This window comes from Rhinolophus sinicus, linkage group LG02 (assembly GCF_036562045.2).
Source record: "Rhinolophus sinicus isolate RSC01 linkage group LG02, ASM3656204v1, whole genome shotgun sequence".
Classification (NCBI taxonomy): Eukaryota; Metazoa; Chordata; class Mammalia; order Chiroptera; family Rhinolophidae; genus Rhinolophus; species Rhinolophus sinicus.
The window spans coordinates 83514363-83532999 of NC_133752.1; the positions used below are offsets into that span (position 1 = coordinate 83514363).

At 36.6% G+C, this 18637-nt stretch overlaps 1 protein-coding gene across 1 annotated transcript in view; it reads right to left on the reverse strand.

The window, feature by feature from the left end:
- Positions 1 to 18637, reverse strand: part of CCDC7 (coiled-coil domain containing 7) — a 159940-nt gene that overhangs the window by 26479 nt on the left and 114824 nt on the right. Inside the window, exons 17-21 of the mRNA XM_074324828.1 lie at positions 17653 to 17827; positions 17082 to 17210; positions 14209 to 14292; positions 5753 to 5863; positions 947 to 1057 (exon numbers count right to left, since the gene is read on the reverse strand). Coding sequence (XP_074180929.1) covers positions 947 to 1057; positions 5753 to 5863; positions 14209 to 14292; positions 17082 to 17210; positions 17653 to 17827 — 610 coding nt within the window. The remainder of the gene's footprint in view (positions 1 to 946; positions 1058 to 5752; positions 5864 to 14208; positions 14293 to 17081; positions 17211 to 17652; positions 17828 to 18637) is intronic.

The window sequence follows — 18637 nt, forward strand, 5'->3', positions numbered from 1 at the left end:
CCACTTATACCCTCACAAGGCTACCTACATTCCCTATCTGTAATCAATGCGTAGAGCATAACCTGGAAAAGATCCCACTACACAAGGGAAGACTAGCCTTCTACTCTACTGATAATATCATTCTATTGGGTCCAGACAAGAGAACTACCCCAACAAGGGCTGGACACCCTGTTGATGTACAGGTAGCAACTTGACGGACCATTACAGACAAGGTACAGGTACATAGTACCCAAGTGAAATTTCTGAGCATGATTTATAAGAGATATGGTGTCTCATTCCATGGGATATGGCTAGTTTTGGCTCTCTCTGGTCCAACAATTAAAGAAAGACTCAGCAATTGATGGGATAATTCACCTACTGGCATTCTTAATGCCACCCATCTATGAAGTTACAAGAAAAGCCATTTCCTTTCAATGGGGCATCAACAAGGAGGATGACCTGGAAGCCCTCCAACAAGCCATCCAGGCTACCCTTCCCCTAAGCCCCTCTGATCCATTTTGCCTTTTGAGTTACAGATCTCAGCAAACTCTCTATTCACCAACTGGACCTTAAGGCAGAAGGACACTGATCCAGGTCAGAGGCATCTGTTGGACTTTTGAATCTATAATCTCCAGGAATAGTTAGCTGAAAGGTACACACCCTTTAAGAGACAATTATTGTCCTATTACTGGGTTTCAGTGGATACTGAGCAAGCACATGACCCATGACTATGAAATAGTCTCAACACAAGAAATTCCAATGAAAAATTATCAATACTTTTGCTTTTGTTCTCTAATTATCTTAGGGTATTCACACTTTAGGTCAAAGTGTAAAATTTTTATAAAATATATGCCCAAATACGTATTTATTAACCAAATACAAAATATCTTCTGATGAGTATAATTTAATTAAAAGAATATAAAAAAAAAAAGAATAATTAAAAGTTATCTATAATTATTATACTTACTAATGAGTCCTGCATCTTTGGAAGTCATTTGTTTTTCTACTTGCATTTCTTTTTCTGACATTGAATCTTCATGCATAAGCATTAGATTTTCATCTGGTACACCATCATGAACTACATAAAGATATGCATTTAGTGCAATGAACAGGAAAACAGATCTATTGTGAAATCCTTAAATATCAAGTATATAGCAGGATTTTCTCTCATTTTTATAAATATGAAATATAAATAAATTACCATTTTGCTAAATCTGACATAAAAATGGTGAGAAGAATTTTAATGTGTGCATGAAACAGTCTAATTTCATAAATATTTTTGGCGTCAAATATATTTTATATTAGTCTGTATAAGGTGATGTCAGTTGATTCATGGCACAATCCAGATCTTAACTGAAAATTTTCCAAGCAAAAATCTTTTAGGGGAAAATAAAATGGAAAATGAAATAGACAGATACTTACCCTTAGAAAAAGAAACACAGGAAAGATAAACCAAAAAACAAAGTAGTCTGTCACCCCAAAAAACAAAGTAGTTGATCATTAAAAGTTGTGTAGACCCTGAACATGGAATTGCACACGATGACTACTGTTAAATCTAAGCATGTCTCTGGTATTATGATGCAGCAAATTCTTCTCATGTTTAATGAGAAAGTATGTAGAGCCTTCAGGATTGTTTTGCCCAGTGACCCAAAGAAACCATAGAGATTTTGTTAAACTTAGCTAGTGACAGTGGTCCCTTGTGAGGTGTGTCACTACAAATCCCCTCATTCAGACTGTCTTTCAGTGGCCACTTTGCCCAAGGAGGAAAAAGAAGGGGGCAGGTAGAGGCAATGTCATATATACCTGAGACTCTCTACTTACTTAGCTTGCTACTATTTGGCCTTGGACTAGTTTGGGCCAGTCATCGTGAGTTCCTGCCACTGAGAAACTTTTTTGGACCACTCTTATAGTAACCTACAAGGTACTCTGCAGCCACCTGGTAGTCCCTGGTTCAACAATGAGGAGTGAGAACAGTAAATGATGATATTGTTTACTACACTCAGACCTAAGTTCATTCTTGCCACTTTCACTTGTTACCTAGATCAATTAAACTTCCTTATAAGGTGGCACAATCTGGATTCATGGCACAATCCAGATCTTAACTGAAAATTTTCCAAGCAAAGAAAAAGCAGCTACTGGAAAGATACCAACTTTTCACTACCATGCAAAAATGGCAACAAGGTACTTATTCCTGTATCATCTGGTTAAGGTCTTTTCAAAAGATATCTAATGGGTCTTGTTACAAAACAATGAGCCTCAAGGAAGAGACTAATAGGCTCTCCATCAGATATTTGTGACCAGATAATGTCCACTGGGGCACCACACAGAGTTCCATGAGAGTCCACATAATGATAAGTCATTGACTAATTAAGTACTATTTCATCCAGTCCTCTTAGTGAATCTTGAGATGAATTAGAGAGCACCCCCCTCATTTCATCCAGGCCTCTAAACTTTAAAAATAAACAAGACTATGTGTGAGGCCAAAGTCCATATGTCATCAGTGGAAACATGAGGACATTTGCCAAAGTCATGATTCAATAGGGAGGTGATGAAGAATTGCATTTCTTGGGCTTTTTGGACCAAGATTAGAGGGAAACAGATAATACTGTCTGGTATTGGGTCTGAGATAGCCACAAACAGGACACTTACACAGACCCAACTATAAGTGTTTCCCTTCAAGCCACTAGAAAACTCCATTACTATGGTCTCCACTACTGAATGTGTTGTTGGTATATTGTCTGTGTGTAAATCCCGAACTCCTCATCCCCAAGCCATGGCAGGAAATCCTGCAACTGAGGACATTTCAGTGGCCCCATGTAAAAAATTCTGAACCTAACAGATTACCAGTGCCTAATGTCTTTGACCAAATCAACTACCTGAAGGAGAAAAAAATACAGCTTCCTGATTACTGAGTTAATGAAGCAAAAGTTCTCCATGAGACTATTTCTCCATTCAGTAGCCCCATCTGGCATGTGGATTAAGCCTCAGGTACACGGTAATTCAATTGACTACAGGAGGCTCAATATAGCCATGCAGTCCTGGGCACTGGTGTTCCCTGAAATTGTGACTGCCATAGAGACTATTGCCCAAGGTGAGGGAAGTAGGTATGAAGCAACTGACAATGCAAATATTCCTTTTAGCATCACTGTCCACATGAATGATCAGGGTCAGTTTACCATACATGTACTGGGTTGCAATACACCTTCAATATTGTTCCACAAGAAAAAGCCCCACTCCTGCTTGGAGCACTAGCACATATTAATGATATCCTCCATTGAGCTTGGAAAAGGTCATTACCCAACAAGAGAGAACTTATGGGCATTCACATATGGAACAAGGCTTGGTCATTAATACAGAGAAAGTAAAAGGACCTAGTACCCACGTGAACTATCTGGGAGTAAACTGGGAAGGGGCAGTATGTCTCATTCCATAGTAGACAACTGACAATCTTTAGTTCCTCTAAGTCCCAACAAGTACAAAGGAGGCCCAACAAACTAGTGGGACTTTTCAGCTACTAGTGCTTTGACATTCACCATGTGGTCACCATTTATCATCGATCAGGATACCAAAAAGATCTTTGCCTTTGAGTTGGACAGAACACTAGGATGCTCCGGAGGCCCATCCAACAGGCCTCCCACTCTGTTCATCCCTTTGGCTTCTCAATCCACGCTTGTGTTTGGGTTACAATCGCTCCCATGGGGGAAAAAGAGAGGGTCTAGCTGGAAGTGAGTATATCTGGATCTTAACTGACAAATTTCTGGATGCTGCCAAGATAGCACTGATTGACCAGCAGAGTGAGCAATGTAAAAATGGCAATCGAGTAATCACTCCTAGACCATCTGGGAAAGGCATTGAAGAGATCGAGGGTGCATTTATCAAAAAATGCATCTCAAAGGAGTAGACTGATGAGCTATTAACCGAGGATCTTATGGCCAGGTATTGCACTAAGGAAGGCTCGATAGGCCACTACATATGTTGATGGTTCCTATGACTAATAAAAACACTATGCCTCTGCTTTTCCCAGTGATCCTTGCCATGAATCAGAGTACTTCCCCAACTTTTACCAAGACCTTATAGCTTTCAAAAATAAACAAGACTATGGGTTAGGCCTGGCCTCATGGACCCAGTGGCGATAGTAGAACTTATGCTAAAGTCAGAGTTCAATAAAGATGTGCAGGAGAATTGCATATCTGGGCCTTTGGGACATTAGTACATAAGTGACTGTGATCTCCACAACCTCTAACACCAGGATGAGAGGGAAATGGATAGTGATCTTTGGATTTGGGTCCAAATCCACCACCAACGGGAACTTACCCAGACCCCACAATAGTATGCCCACTCAGGCCACCTCAGTACTCCATTGTTATGACTACCACTACTGAATGCATTATTGTTATAGGTGTATTGTCTACATGAAACCCAACTTGCATTCTCTCATAAACCCTGATGAAAACGGTCACTTTCGGAAGGTATGTGAAAGACTGTGAAACGACCCAACTCTCAGTATCTAGTGCCTAGTTTCTCAAAAACAACTGCCATGGGAAGAAAAAGAAATAACTGAACCTATTGATGAGCTTAGTGAAGAAAAATTCTCCCTGAGACTATTTCTCCTTTCAATAATTCAGTGGACCCAGGCATATGTCCTTCTTTGTATAAAGACTCCAGTAATGTAGTACTGAGGTACTCGTTGTTTCAAATATTGTGACCATCATGGAAGCAACTGTCCATAATGAGGGAATTTGGAATTCCATAATAGACAATGCAAATACCCTATGAAACACATCTGTCCACATGGATGACGAGGATCAGTTTGCCATATGTGAAATGGATTGCAATGCATCACTAATGTCCTTCCACAGGCTACATAAATTCTCCAACTATCTGTCATCAGCGCATAGTCATGACCTAGAAACATTCTACACCCAGAGCAAATGCTCTATTGATGACATTCTCCAAGTGGGCCCAGCTAAGGGCACCACTTAAGGACTAGACATCCTATTGACCCACATGTGGTGGCAACATGGCTGAACCATTATTACAGACAAGGCACAATTACCCAGTACTTAATTAAAATTCCTGTGCATGATCTGTATGGGGCACAATGGCTCATTCAAGAGCAGAAGACTGCCAGATTGGGCCGACTCTGCTTCAGCAATGAAAACAAAGCCCAGCTATTGGTGGGACTATTTGGCTACTTGCACTCTAACATTCCCAATGTGAGGTTCTTGAGCATCCATCTATTAGGCTACCTGAAAAGTCATTCCTTTTAGTGGAGCCACAGTCAAGAGGATGCTCTTGCGGCCCTCCAACAGGCCTCTCAGGCTACCCTTCCCCTGAGCGTCTCACATCCTCATTTGCTTTTTGAGTTATAGTTCTCAGCAACATCTCTGTTTACCAATTACGGAAGGCCTTTAGCAGAAGGCCATTACCACAGCTGAGAGACACCAACTGGGGTTTTGGATCTATAATCTGCCAGAGTCTGCTGAAAGGTATACATCTTTTGTGAGAAAATTATTGGCCTGTCATTGGGGTTTCGTCTCTTGAGTATGACCTATGGCTGTAAAGAAATACAACAACCTGGAATACCAATGAAAGTTATGAATACTTTGACGTTTGCTCTCTAATTATCTTAGGATATTCACAACTAAGGTCAAAGGAACTACAAATATTCCATAAAATATAATCTCAGGACTAATTCATGAACTAAAGTAAACATGTCTTTTACTGAATTTAATTAAAATAATTTAAAGTTACCTGTAAATATTATACTTACTAATGTATCTTTCCTTTTCAGATGTTCTTTGTTTCTTTACTTGCATTTGTGTTTTTAATGTTGAGTCTTGTTGCTCAAGCAGAAGCTTTTTATCTGTTACGTCATCCTGAGCTACATAAAGTTAATAATTAAGTCAACAGAAAAACATATTGTGAAAACTGTTTTCACATACTGTAAAACTTCTAACTTTCAAATTTATAACCAGTATACAGAAGAATTTCTTCTCATTATTATAAAGTCGTAAGTAAACTACTACAATGTTAGATCTGATATAAAATGAAAGTTGTAATGGGTTTGTGTTGAAACTATTTCATTATTTCATTAATAATTCTAGGCATCAAATATATTTTATATTATTCTCTATTTTCCTAGGCTTTTTATACTTAAGTGAAAATGTAATCCTAGAATAAGACATCAGCAAGATGGAGGACTAGGAAGCTCCAGGCCCTCATTCCCCCATGGAGACACTGAGTTAATGACAATATACAGGTACAGACCAAAAACCTTTATGAGAACACTAGAAACCAGTTAAGAAACTGCAGCACCCGAGCAAATTTCTTACAAAGAAACAAAACTGCACCAAAAAGGGTAGGAAAGATTACTGCATACTGCCCACCTTAGCCCCAGCATCTCCCTGGCACAGTGTGCCAGAATCACAAGAAACCCTCCCAATTTTCAGCTCCTCCCTTGGAATGAAAAGAAAAGAGTGGAACATGCATCCAACTTTCTAGCATGCCTGGGAGCCACCTAAGTGACTGGTTTCTGTCTTGCCTGATTTGGAATGCTGATGGGAATGTTGCATAATTGGATACCAGGTTGGAGGCTGCTGAAATAAAGGTGAGTGTCATGGTACATTAGAGCTGCAGGGAGTATATAGTCCTGCAAATGATGGAAGAGCAAGAGATTACAGGCAGAGGAATTCAACGGAAACCAAAAACAAAAGCTCCTGAAAAGAAACAGAGTAGAGCCTCTTAGGAAAATGAGGAGAGTTAAAAGCAGCTATATATATTGGAATAAAAGAGCACACACAAGCCCAGAAAAGGCACATCTCCCAGGAAGGTTTGAGAAGTCTCAAAACCTTTCTGTCAGGGTTATTAGTCAAGGTATTTCCCTGCATAAACCCAGTTTGTAAAGCCTGAGAATGGTGACTGTGTTTTCAAATTCCTAAATCTCAACAAAAGATGACAAGGCATATAAAGAAATAGTAAAATATGCCCCAATCTAAAGAACAACATAAAGCTTTAGAAACCAAACAAACACCACAGGTCTCTGAATTACTGACAAGGAATTTGGAATTTAAAAAACGGTCTTAAAGCTTCTCAGTGAGCTGAAAGACAACACGATAGACAACTAAATGAAGTCAAGAATTGATGTATGAAGAAAATTAGAATATCAACAGTTATAGAAACTATTTAAAAAAACAAATTCTGGAACTGAGCAATACAATAATTGAACTGAAAAATTCACTAGAGGGGTTTAACAACAGCCTTGATCAGGCAGAAAAACAATCAGCCAACTGGAAGACAAGTAATTTGAAATTATTGAGTCTGTGGAGAAAAACTAATTAAGAAAAGTGAAGAGAACATAAGGAATTATGAGGCAAAATCAAATGGACCAAGAGACAAATTATGGAACTCCCAGAAGGAAAGGAAAAAAGGAACACAAAATTTATTTGAAAAATGATGACAAAAATGTCAAACTAAAAAAGCTTCTTCACAGTAAAAGAAACCATCAACAAAACAAAGACGCAACCAACAGAATGGGAGAAGATGTTTGCAAACAACACCTCAGATAAGAGGCTATTAATAATATCCAAAATATATACAGAACTCTTACAACTCAACCATAAAAAAACAAACAATCCAATTTAAAAATAGTTCGAAGACCTCAACAGACACTTCCCCAAGAAGACAAACAAATGGCCAACAGATATATGAAAAAAATGCTCAACTTCACTAGCTATTAGGGAAATACAAATCAAAACCACAATGAGATACAACCTCACACCTGTTAGCCTGGTTATTATCAACAAGACAAGTAATAATAAGTGTTGGAGAAGCTGTGATGAAATAGACACCCACATACACTGCTGGTAGGAATGTAAATTGGTATAACCACTAGGGAAAACAGCATTGAAGGTTCCTCAAAAAACTTAGAGCTACCATATGACCCAGCAATCCTTCTTTTGGGTATCTACCCCCAAAAATCTGAAAATATTTATCTATAAAGATATATGTACTCTTATCTTCATTGCAGGATTATTCACAGTAGCCAAGACAAGGAAACAACCAAAGTGTCCTTTGATATATGATTGGATAAAGAAGATGTGGTACATATATACAGTGGAATATTTCTCAGCCATAAAAAATATCGCCATTTGCAATAACATGGATGGATCTTGAAATTTTCATGCTAAGTGAAATGAATCAGACCAAAAAAGTCAAGAACCATATGATTTCACTCATATGTGGCTATAAAACTGAAAGCAACAAATGAATAATACAAACAAACAAAGAAAAAAACTCATAGACACAGACAACAGTTTAGTAGTTACCAGAGGATAAGGGGAGAGGGGGTCATAGAAAGAGGAAAGGGGGTCAAATACATGGTGATGGAAAGAGAGCTGACTCTGGGTGGTGAACACAATGCAATATATAGATGACGTATTATAGAAATGTACACTTGAAATCTATATAGTTTTACTAACCAATATCACCCCAATAAATTTAATAAAAATGTTTTTAAAACTTCCCAAATTTGAAAAAAGAAATCAATGTATAAATTCAACATGCTAAATGAACTACAACTAGGAAAAACCAATAAGACCAATATTGAAACGCATTATAGTCAATCTGTCAAAAGTCAAAGACAAAGAGAGAATCTTCAAAGCAGCAAGAGAAAAGCAACTTGTCACATACAAGTGGTCTCCATAAGATTATAAGGAGATTTCTCAGCAGAAACGTTGCAGACCAAAGCACAGTGGAATAATATATTCACAATGACAAAAGAAGAAAAAAAAGAAAACTATTAGCCAAGTATACTATATTTGGCATAACACTCCTTCCAAAATGAAGGGGAAATTAAGACTTTCCCAGAAAAATAAAAGCTGAGGGAGTTTATACCACTAGACCTACCCTACCGAAAATGCTAAAAAAAAAAAAAAAAAGAAGAAAAAGAAAAAAAAAGTCTTTCAAGTCTTTCATTGAAATGAAAAAACAGTAGATGGCATCACAAAGCTATGTAATAATATAAAGTCTTTGGTTAAGGTAAATATATGGATATATGTAGAAACCATTATTGTTGAAATTTTGATGCATAACTTTACGTTTAATTCTCACATAGAATTAAGAAAAAAGAACAAAAATGTCTATAAGTCTATGATAATGGGTACACAATATATAAAGATGTAATTTGTGACATCAATAAATAGAGAGGAAGAGCTTTAAAGGAGCAAAGTATGTATGTGGTTAAAGTATGCATGTGATTGAAGTTATTATTAGTTTAAAACAGACTGTTATAACTTTAAGAAGTTTAATGTAATTGCAACAGTAACCACTCAATGTCTCCAAAGGATATACTCGTATACAAATGGCCAACAAGCATATGAAAAGATACTCAGTATCACTAATCATGAAGGAAATGCAAATCAAAACCATAATGAGATATCATCTCACACCAATTATGATGGTCACTATTAAATTTAAAAAAAGAACAGAAAATAAGTGTCGGTAAGGATGTGGAGAAATTGGAAGCCTTATACACAGTTGGTGGAATGTAAAATGGTGCAGCCAATAGGAAAACAGTATAGCAAAAAAAACAAAACAAAACCCTCACAAAATTAAAAATAGAATTGCCATATGACTTAGCAATCCCACTACTGAGTATATGTCCAAAATAATGGAAAGCAGCATCTAGAAAAGATATTTGCACACCCATCTTCATAGTCACATTATTCACGATAGCCAAGAGGTAGAAACAACCTAAATGTTCATAGACAGATAATTGGATAAACAAAAAGTAGTATATCCATGTAATGGAATATTATTCAACCTTAACAAGGCAAGAAATTTTGTCACATGCTGCTAATGAATAAACCTTGAGGACATTATATAAATAGACATTTCATAAACATAGAAAATAGAATGGTGGTTGCCAGGGACTGAGGGGAGGGGGAAACGGACAGATGTTGTTTAATGGGTATAGAGTTTTAGTTTTGCAACATGAAATAATTCTGATCTATTACATAATGATGTGAATGTACTTAACAATACTGGACTGTACACGTAAAAATTATTAAGATGGTAAATTTTATGCATGTGTTTTATATCACAATTAAAAAAACAACTTAAAACAATTAAAATGTATATTCACAATGTTATTCATCACAGCATATTTTTAATTGCAAAATACTAAACACTACCTAAATGTACAAGCATAGGAGATTGGTTGACTACATCATGATATATACTATAAATTATGGCAATATCAACTATGATATATACAGTGGTACCTACTGTTTTTTATACAAATGTATAAGGAATAAGAATGATCCCAGTAAATTGACTTGGAGATATTTCTACATGATAATGTTAAGTGGAAAAAATACCTGAAATATAGGCTATCTAGTATGCTACCCTTTCAGAAAGAAAGAAGGGAACATAAGGAGAAGAATAGAGAAAGAGTTACCTGTACAAAATGAAACGCTGGAAAGATAAACCAGAAAACAATGTAGTTGGTCATTAACAGACTGCAGTTCCTTCTTGCTGAGTTCTACTCAATCACTGTTCACTTTAAGCATGTCCACAGCACAATGTACTGGCTTTGACAAACTGAGTGTTTGAAACTCATGTTCAGTGAAAAAGAATGTAGAGTCCTCAGGATCACTTTGCCCAGCATCCAAGGAGACCGTACAGATGGGTAGTTCACCTTCACCATAAAAGGGGTAATGCTGTTCAACTTAGCAAGGAACAGTGTACCTTCTTGGGTGCATCATGAGAGACCCTGTCATTCTGATGCCCTGACAGTGACTACTTTGCCCAGGAAGAATGAGGAAGAGGGTTGGGAAGAAGAACATGAACACCCAAGATTTTCTCCTTCAGCTGGCTACTATTGGGTCTCTAAGTGGTGTGGCCCACTTGTGATGAGCTTCCTGCCACTAAAAAAAAGTTGTTTAGTGAACTATAATGTGAAATATGGACTTGGGGTGATTATGATATGTCAGTGTAGGTTCATCAATTATAACAAATATACCACTTTGATGAGTGATGTTAATATACATGTCTATACATGTGTGGAGGCAGGGGCTATATGGGAAATCTCTGTACCTTCCTCTCAATTTTTCTGTGAACCTAAAACTTCTCTTTAAAAAACTGTCTTTTCATGGAAACAATCAAAATGTCCTTCGATAGATGAATGGATAAAGAAGTTGTGGTATATATACACAATGGAATACTATTCGGTGGTAAGAAAAGATGATATAGGAACATTTGTGACAACATGGATGGATCTTGAGAGTATAATACTAAGTGAAATAAGTCATAGAGAAAAAGCAGAGAACCATATGATTTCACTGATAGGTGGTATATAAACCAAAAACAACAAAAGAACAAGACAAACAAACGAGAAACAAAAACTCATAGACACAGACAATAGTTTAGTGGTTACCAGAGGGTAATGGGGGATGGGGGGTGGGAGATGAGGATAAGGGGGATCAAATATATGGTAATGGAAGGAGAACTGACTCTGGGTGGTGAACACACAATGGGATTTATAGATGATGTAATACAGAATTGTACACCTGAAATTTATGTAATTTTACTAACAATTGTCACCCCAATAAATTTTTTAAAATGTAAAAAAAATAAATAAACAGTACTGAGGCAAAAAAAAAAAATTGTCTTTAAAAAAGAAAAGCTTGTTTGGACTACATCTACAGCCCTGTTCAAAGTGCACAGTTAGCCATCCTAATGGCCCCTCAGGTCAACAATGAGGAGTGAGAACAGTGGGTGAGGAGACTGTTAACCAGACTCAGATTTCTACGTTTGTTCATGCCACACTTGCCAGTATGTTCAAGTAAATCTCATCGCAAGGTTAAATCAATTGGTCCATCACACAATCCAGATCTTAACTGACAAATTTCTGGACATGAAAAAGTGGCTACTGCTAGATAGCAAAGTTTGACAAGCAGAGAGGATGACCTAAAAATGATAAGAGGGAATCTACTCCTGGATGATCTAATGAAGGGCTTTTTCAAACAGATTTTTGGGTCTAGTTATTCAACAATAGGTCTCAAGATGTAGATATACGGACTCTTCACCAATAATCTCCTGACCAGGTGACAATCCATGGGAGACCCAAAAGGCAGCCCAACTGGAGTCAGATGGTGATGACGCCTGTGACTAACACAAGAACTCTTCTCTCCATACCTCCCAGTGAATCTTGAGATTAATCAGAGAACCTGCCTAATTTTCCCAGGTCTCTAGGCTTTAAAAAGTAAACAATTTTAGAGTTTTCGTCAGGTCCCAATGTCTGAGGAGATCTGAGGACCTATGCTAAGGTCAGAGTTCAACAGACACATGGGGGAGATTTGAGTTTGGGGGCCATTTGAAAACTGGTGGCTATTTGACGTATACCTTCTGTCTTAGACAAGAGAATGGGGTACAAATAAATTCACAAAATCTTTTTAGTAGGTTAATTTTTCTAGAACTATGTGCTAAGCAATTCTAAAACAAATTTAGAAACATAGGGTTGAGCAAATGAATAAATGTGTTAATGTTGTTCAAAATCAGGATTCACACTATGAAAGAAAGGATATATATGTATAAAATAGAAGAAGGCAGGGACAAGCCACGAGGGGACAGACTGGAGTGGAAGTGTCTGTGAGAACTCATCATTTCTAAATATGTCTGTGTATGTGCATAGGCAGGTGCACATGTATGTAAGTATACATGTGCATAAATATGTATATATGTGTGAGTGTGGAAGTATATACGTATATATGAAGAGTACAGCTCCAGGCCAAAATCCCGTGTGTGATTTTTCATGCCCGATTATGGACAATTACAAAGGTTTCCCACAGCTTGCCAAATGGGAGCGAGCTGCCGTCTCCACACTAGACTGGGTTGACAGCCAGGGCAATGTGCAATTTCTGGAGGGGTTATTATCAAGGTTTCAGGTCCCTCTAGGTTGTCCAAGTTTTTACACACATCTGTATTCATAGACTAGGTACCTGCATTCAGAGAGCTACTTATGAGTGGTGGATGACCTTAGATGAGACATTTTTCAAGTACCCATTCTAAGACCACCTTATTAGGGGACCTTGAAGACATATTTATTGGTTCTAACTCAGTATTTAGTATTTCTCCCTCCTAGACTTTTCACCTCCTTCTTTTCCAGTCTCTAGTTCCATAAAATAGCAGGACACTTATGTCTGGGACCCCCTCAGAAGTAAAAGGATTCCCTTGTCTGTGCTATTACCACTGACACTTGCTTGATACAACTGCATAGAAAAAAATGAAGACTGGGGAGACAGGGCTCATTCCTGTTTAACCTTTTCTTTATAAAGTCACACTAAGTGAATAAAGGCTTAACTGGTACATTGAATGTGGCTCACTTCTTATATAACCAGAGAGACATCTGGAACTCTCTCTGTGACAAACTGGCACATACAGCAGGGAAGTGAATTAAGTACAATGTCATTCTGAAAAAACACACAAAAATCCTGAAGATTCCACAGTGGCACTTTTGGGAGATGATAGAAAAGTCCACGGGGCCTCTTGGTAGTGGATCATTTGTTGGAGTTTGAAGATCCCTGATGAAATGGGACACTTCATCAGCCATGCCGTGGGTCTTAGGGGTTGCCACACGGACGATGCAGTTTGATCTTGGAGAGTACTAACAGATGGCTTATGTAAACTTTTCAGTTCTGAGGGGTACCAATGGTCCTTCTCTTCACAGCCAAGCTGCTTAGTGGTCAAATTAGAGACTCGACAGAGGGGCTCTGAGAAAGCTATGGAAGCAATTTCTGGGTTATTGCTTATGGTCCTCTAATGATGAGATTAAAAGTCATCAGAGACCCTGTGAGTACAGTTGAACCTAATGACTTGTTTACTCTAAGCAGGTCCCTGGCACCAATGGACACCCATGATGCAGTTATAGGGACATTCTTTAATGAAAAAGAATGTAGAGCCCTTTAGGATCACTTTTCCCAGGTGTCTGAAGAGACTTTAGAGACTTGGGTAGTTTACCTCCACAATGAAAAATATAATCTTACTAACTAAAGTGAGGGACAGTGGCACTTTTTGGGGTATATAACTATGGAACCCCTCTTTCAGAGTGCCTTCATGGACCACTTTGTCCAAAGAAGTAAAGGAAAGGGGATGGATGTGAAACAAACACCCAAGACTCTCTATCTTCCTCACCTGGGTATTACTTAGGCTCTGAAAGATCTGGCCTACTTGTGATGAGTTCCATATACATGTTTGGACCACTCTTGTAGAGGCTATAGTAGCCCTTCAAACCACACTGGTGGTCACTTGGTTCTACAATGAGAGCATGAGAAGATCAGTGACAGCATTGCTAACCAGGCTCAAATTTCAATTATCAAGCTCAATTAAACCTCCCTATAAAATCAGATCAATTAGCCCATGAGAGAATTTGGATCATAAATAATTCCTGAAAAAAAGCAACTGGGTCTTGTTACTTAACAATGCTTTCTCAAATGAGAAGAGAGGTGGGCTCTCTACAAGGAGCTCATGAGCAGGTAGTGTGCCACGGAGGGTGCAACAGGAAGCCCCCCAGGGTCTTCAGGATGAAGGTCCTGTGACTGATGTGTTATTCCCTGTACCTCTCCCAGTAAATCTTGAGATGAATAAAAAACCCTGCCAACTTTTGACAACAACTCTCAGCTTTGGATCAAACCAAGGGCTACATGTCCCCACTAAGGAAAAAATGCCATATACCGAAATCCTCAGAGTTCAATGGGGAGATGGGAAAGAACTGAACTTTGGGGTCTTTTGGCATCTATGATCCACTCAACTTATATACCAGAATGAGGGAAAAACAGATAATCCTGTATGATTTGCTGTAAGAGGTCACCATCAATAGGACTCTGACCCAGATTTGACTATCAGCTCTAATGCATCTTTTGGAGCAAAAATTAATATAAGACCTGGTGTTATTTTACTATAAGACTGGATATAATATAATATAATAATATAATATAATACCGGGTATAATATAATATAATATAATATAATATAATATAATATAATACCAGGTCTCACGTTAATTTTTGCTCTAAAATATGCATTAGAGCTGATGGTCCTGCTAGGTCTTATTTTCCGGAAACACAGTAATTGACATTGACAGAGTTTTTCATCCTAGAACACCAGACTGTACATTCTTTTCTAGTGCACATGGAAAATTCTCAAGGATGGACCATATGTTGGAACACAAGTCTAACCTCAGCAAATTTAAGAAGACTGAAATCATACCAAGCATATTCTCCAGCCACAATGCTTTGAAATTGGAAATCAACTATAAAAATAAAGCAAAAAACTCCACAAATACATGGAGAGTAAGCAACATGCTATTAAAGAACAAGTGGGTTAAAGAAAATAATAAAGGAGAGATCAAAGGATACAGAGAAACAAATGAGAATAAAAATACATTGTATCAAAATTTTTGTGATGTTACCAAAGAAGCATTAAGAGGAAAACTTGTATTATTACAGGCCTATGTCCATAAACACAAAAAATCCCAAATAAGAAGAGTTGGAGAGGCTATGGAGAAAAAGAAACCCTCACACGCTGCTGGTGGGCATGCAAATTGGTACAGCCAGTATGGAAAACAGTATGGAGGGTCCTCAAAAATTAAGACTAGTATTACCACATGACTCAGCAATCCCTCTTCTAAGTGTCTAACCAAAAAATCTGAAAACATTTGCCTGTAAAGATATACGTATGTCTATGTTCATTGCAGCATTATTCATGGTGGCCAAGACATGGAAACAACCAAAGTGTCCTTCGATAGATGACTGAATATAGAAGATGTGATACATATGCACAATGGAATATTACTCAGCCATAAGAAAAAATGAAACTGCCATTTTCAACAACATGGATGGATCTTGAGATTTTCATGCTAGGTGAAATTAGTCAGACAGCAAAAGTTGAGAACCATATGACTTCACTGTTATGTGGGATATAAAACTGAGAGCAACAAACAAACAAAGAAACAAAAACTCATAGACACAGACAACAGTTTAGTGGTTAGCAGAGGGTAAGGAAGGGGGGGAAGTGGTTGAAGAGAGAAAAGGGGATCAAATATATGGTGATGGAAGGAAAATTGACTCGGGTAATGAACACACAATGCAATATATAGATGATATATTATAGAAATCTACACTTGAGTTCCATACAATTTTACTAACCAATGTCATGCCAATAAATATATCTAAAAAAAAAAAAGACACTTTACTACCTTTTTCACTTTTACAAATAGAGTCAGTCTTGATACTTTTTAGATACTGAGAGACATCAATAATTTAAAATTAATAATTTAATGTTGGCTAATACTAATAATTTAAAATATTTTCTAGTTTTCTTGGCATAGCCACATTTTTAAAATAAAGTTAAAATTTTAGGTATCAGATATGTCTAAGAAAAAGATATGTAATGATATAAACGTATAGAACAGAGAAGACAGTAAAAGAAACTTATCAGGTAGGAAAAACAAGAAGCACAGACAATAGAGTACCAAACCTCAAAATATCAAAATTGGATCAAGTGTCACTATGAGTGCTAATTAAAAGATAAAGATATCATATAGAATATGACAAATATACAACTATAAGCTTCATACAAAAGCTAGAGAAAAATCATAAAGATACAGAAAGCTTAAACCAACAAGATAGAAAAAAGTATCATGTTAATACCAATAAGAAGTTGGTGGAGCTACACATTAATAGCAGGCATGATAGTTTTTAAGGCAAACAGAAACTATAAAAAGGATAAAGTGGGTCCTTTCATTAGGAAAAAAAGATCTGTCTTCTAGAAAAATTACTAATTTTAAATTTATATGTATGTTAATTATAAAGTGTCATAAGGTATAAAGCATACCCTGATACAATATAAGAAGAAATAGAGAAATCAATAGTCATAGTGGGAAATTTAATACATCTAAGTCAGGAATTATAAAACACAGAGATAAATCACCAATAAAGATCTAGAACTATAAACAAAATAGTTGTCGACCTATGAACTATGGAACAAAGATCTCCTAAATTTAAATAAAAATAATTTTACCAGATATTTAATTAATTACTTACTGCTAAAAGTTTCATTTCTGGTAGCTTCAAGATTCTTAGTTTGAGATTGACTTCTTAAAAATAAATCCATGTCCTCAGACAATTGATTTTCATCAGATATCATATCATTTTGCCGATCTACAAAAATTGCTGAATGGAAAAACAAATCTATTATAAAACTTCTGCATGTGCCAAGTAGTCAGCAAATTGTTTTCTCATTTGTACAAAATTAAAGAAAGGGGACTGCAAAGTTACAGCAGTGAGTGAGCTATTTATTTAAATAAACCATAAAAGTGAAGTGAAAAATTTGTGTGAATAGTTTTCTTGAGTGTGTATAGAGGCAGTCTTGTTACACAGTAGTCACTGACCAGGCAAATATCAGGCAAAGGTATCAAAAAGCTTTTTAGTTCTATAGTTATCTGAGGGTATTCACACTTACATCAAAGTGTAAAATTTCTACAAAATATATGCTCAAACATATATACATAAGCCCCTTGAAAAATATATTTTGATAAGCTTAATTTAAAATAATTTAAAGATAATTATTATAAACATAAATCATTAAAATAATAAAGATAATTATTATACTTACCTTTACGTCTCATCAAGCTAAAAGATTTTTGTTCCAACATTTGCTTGGGGAGGGTTAACAGCATTTCATCCTCAAGAGTAAGATTTTCATGGTTTTCATATGGTACTTTATCAAGAGCTACATAAAGAGATGCATTTAGTCTACTAACTAGAAAAATGGATATATTGTAAAATACCTAAATTTCAAATTTAAAACAAGTATACAGGAGCATTTTCCCTCATTTTTATAAAGGTACAAATAAATTATCATAATGTAAGTTCTGACATGAAAATTGTGAGAAGAGTTTTAATGGGGCTGTGTTTTAAACTCTTTCTTTCTTCCCAGGATACAATGATGTGAAAAAAGTTTAAAAAAAAAAAAAAAAAGAGAGACACAAAATAAAACATGGGAAAGGTAAATCAGAAAACAATCCACTTAGTTACCTTCAAGAGGGTGGCAGGAGGACTGGGAGTGCAAACAGAAGGGTTACAGGAGGAATGACACCTCTCTAAGTATACCTTTTGTATATGTATACTTTGGGAAATAGGTCAATGCCGTACATATTCCAAAAAAATTAAAATAAATCAGCAGAACAAGAAAAGGGAAGTAATACTGACAAATAAAGAAACAAATGACCCTTTGGAAGGAACAAATCACTAATCCAAGTAACACAACAATACATATCTGGTATATATCCTCAGTCTTAGGAAAGTGAGATGCAAATAAAATCACTATATCTTTTTAGTAGGTTTTTCTAGTGCTATGTGCTAAGCAATTCTGAAACAAATTTCAACACAGAGTGAAAGCATAACCTTCACAATGGGAGAAAATATTTGCAAACCATACATCTGAGAAGTATCTAATACCAAATAAGGAACTTGTACAATTCAATAGAAAAAGCAAACAAATAATCTGAGTTTAAAATGAGCAAAGGACATGAGCAGAAGACATACAGATGACCAACAAATATATACACGGAGTGGAATATCAAGTGTCTTTTCTGAAC